The 985-nt window shown below is 49.0% G+C and overlaps 1 protein-coding gene across 1 annotated transcript in view; it reads right to left on the reverse strand.

Moving 5' to 3' along the window:
* Positions 1–985, reverse strand: part of KHDC4 (KH domain containing 4, pre-mRNA splicing factor) — a 19,845-nt gene that overhangs the window by 8,219 nt on the left and 10,641 nt on the right. Inside the window, exon 6 of the mRNA XM_029958955.1 lies at positions 150–305. Within this exon, the coding sequence (XP_029814815.1) occupies positions 150–305 (156 nt within the window). The remainder of the gene's footprint in view (positions 1–149; positions 306–985) is intronic.

Consider the following 985-nt stretch of genomic DNA (forward strand, 5'->3'; position numbering starts at 1 on the left):
ATGACTGTTCTGGTCCCCCCCATTCTGGGATGACTGTTCTGGTCCCCCCCTCTGCCACAGGCCCTGCCAGGGGCACTCAGCTGAGCCCCAGCTCTGCCCAGCCCCGCTGTGGCTCTGGGGAATGCAGAGAATGGCTGATTTTATTCCACCTGGTATCCCAGCAGTCCCGACTCCCTCTCGTCGGGCAGCTCCTCGGTGAAGCGTCTCTTTTGGCCCTGGGGGTGGGTTTGCACCTGGGGCTGAGCACCAGTTGGCAGGCTGGTTTTTACTGGGGCAGCAGGGAGGAAAGGAGCACTCAGCGGGCTCTGGAGTGCACAAGGTGGAGACAAAACACAGGGAGAAGGGGAGATTAGGGCACAGAAATCCTTCGCTCGGTGGGGGTTCATGCAGAGGGGCAGAACACAACCAGCCTGTCTTTGGGAAATGCAAAAGGAGGTGAAAGAAAAGTCACAGCTTAGAGATAAATCAAATATTTCATCTGCAGAATGGTCCCACCTCAAACTCATCCTCACCTGTAACTCAGACTCCTCCTAACCTGTAACTCACACTCATCCTAGTCTCTAACTCATTCCAACCTGTAACTCAAACTCATCCTAACCTGTAACTCACGCTCATCCTAACCTGTAACTCAAACTCCTCCTAGTCTCTAACTCATCCTAACCTGTAACTCAGACTCATTCTAATCTGTAACTCACACTCCTCCTAATCTCTGACTCAGACTCCTCCTAACCTGTAACTCACACTCATTCTAACCTATAACTCCAACTCATCCTAAACTGTAACTCCAACTCATCCTAAACTGTAACTCCAACTCATCCTAAACTGTAACTCCAACTCATCCTAAACTGTAACTCAAACTCATCCTAAACTGTAACTCAAACTCATCCTAAACTGTAACTCAAACTCATCCTAATCATTACCTCAGACTCCTCCTAACCTGTAACTCAGACTCATCCTAATCTCTAACTCATCCTAATCTCTAACT

Source organism: Manacus vitellinus, unplaced genomic scaffold, assembly GCF_001715985.3.
Source record: "Manacus vitellinus isolate BGI_N305 unplaced genomic scaffold, ASM171598v3 scaffold_184_pilon, whole genome shotgun sequence".
Lineage (NCBI taxonomy): Eukaryota > Metazoa > Chordata > Aves > Passeriformes > Pipridae > Manacus > Manacus vitellinus.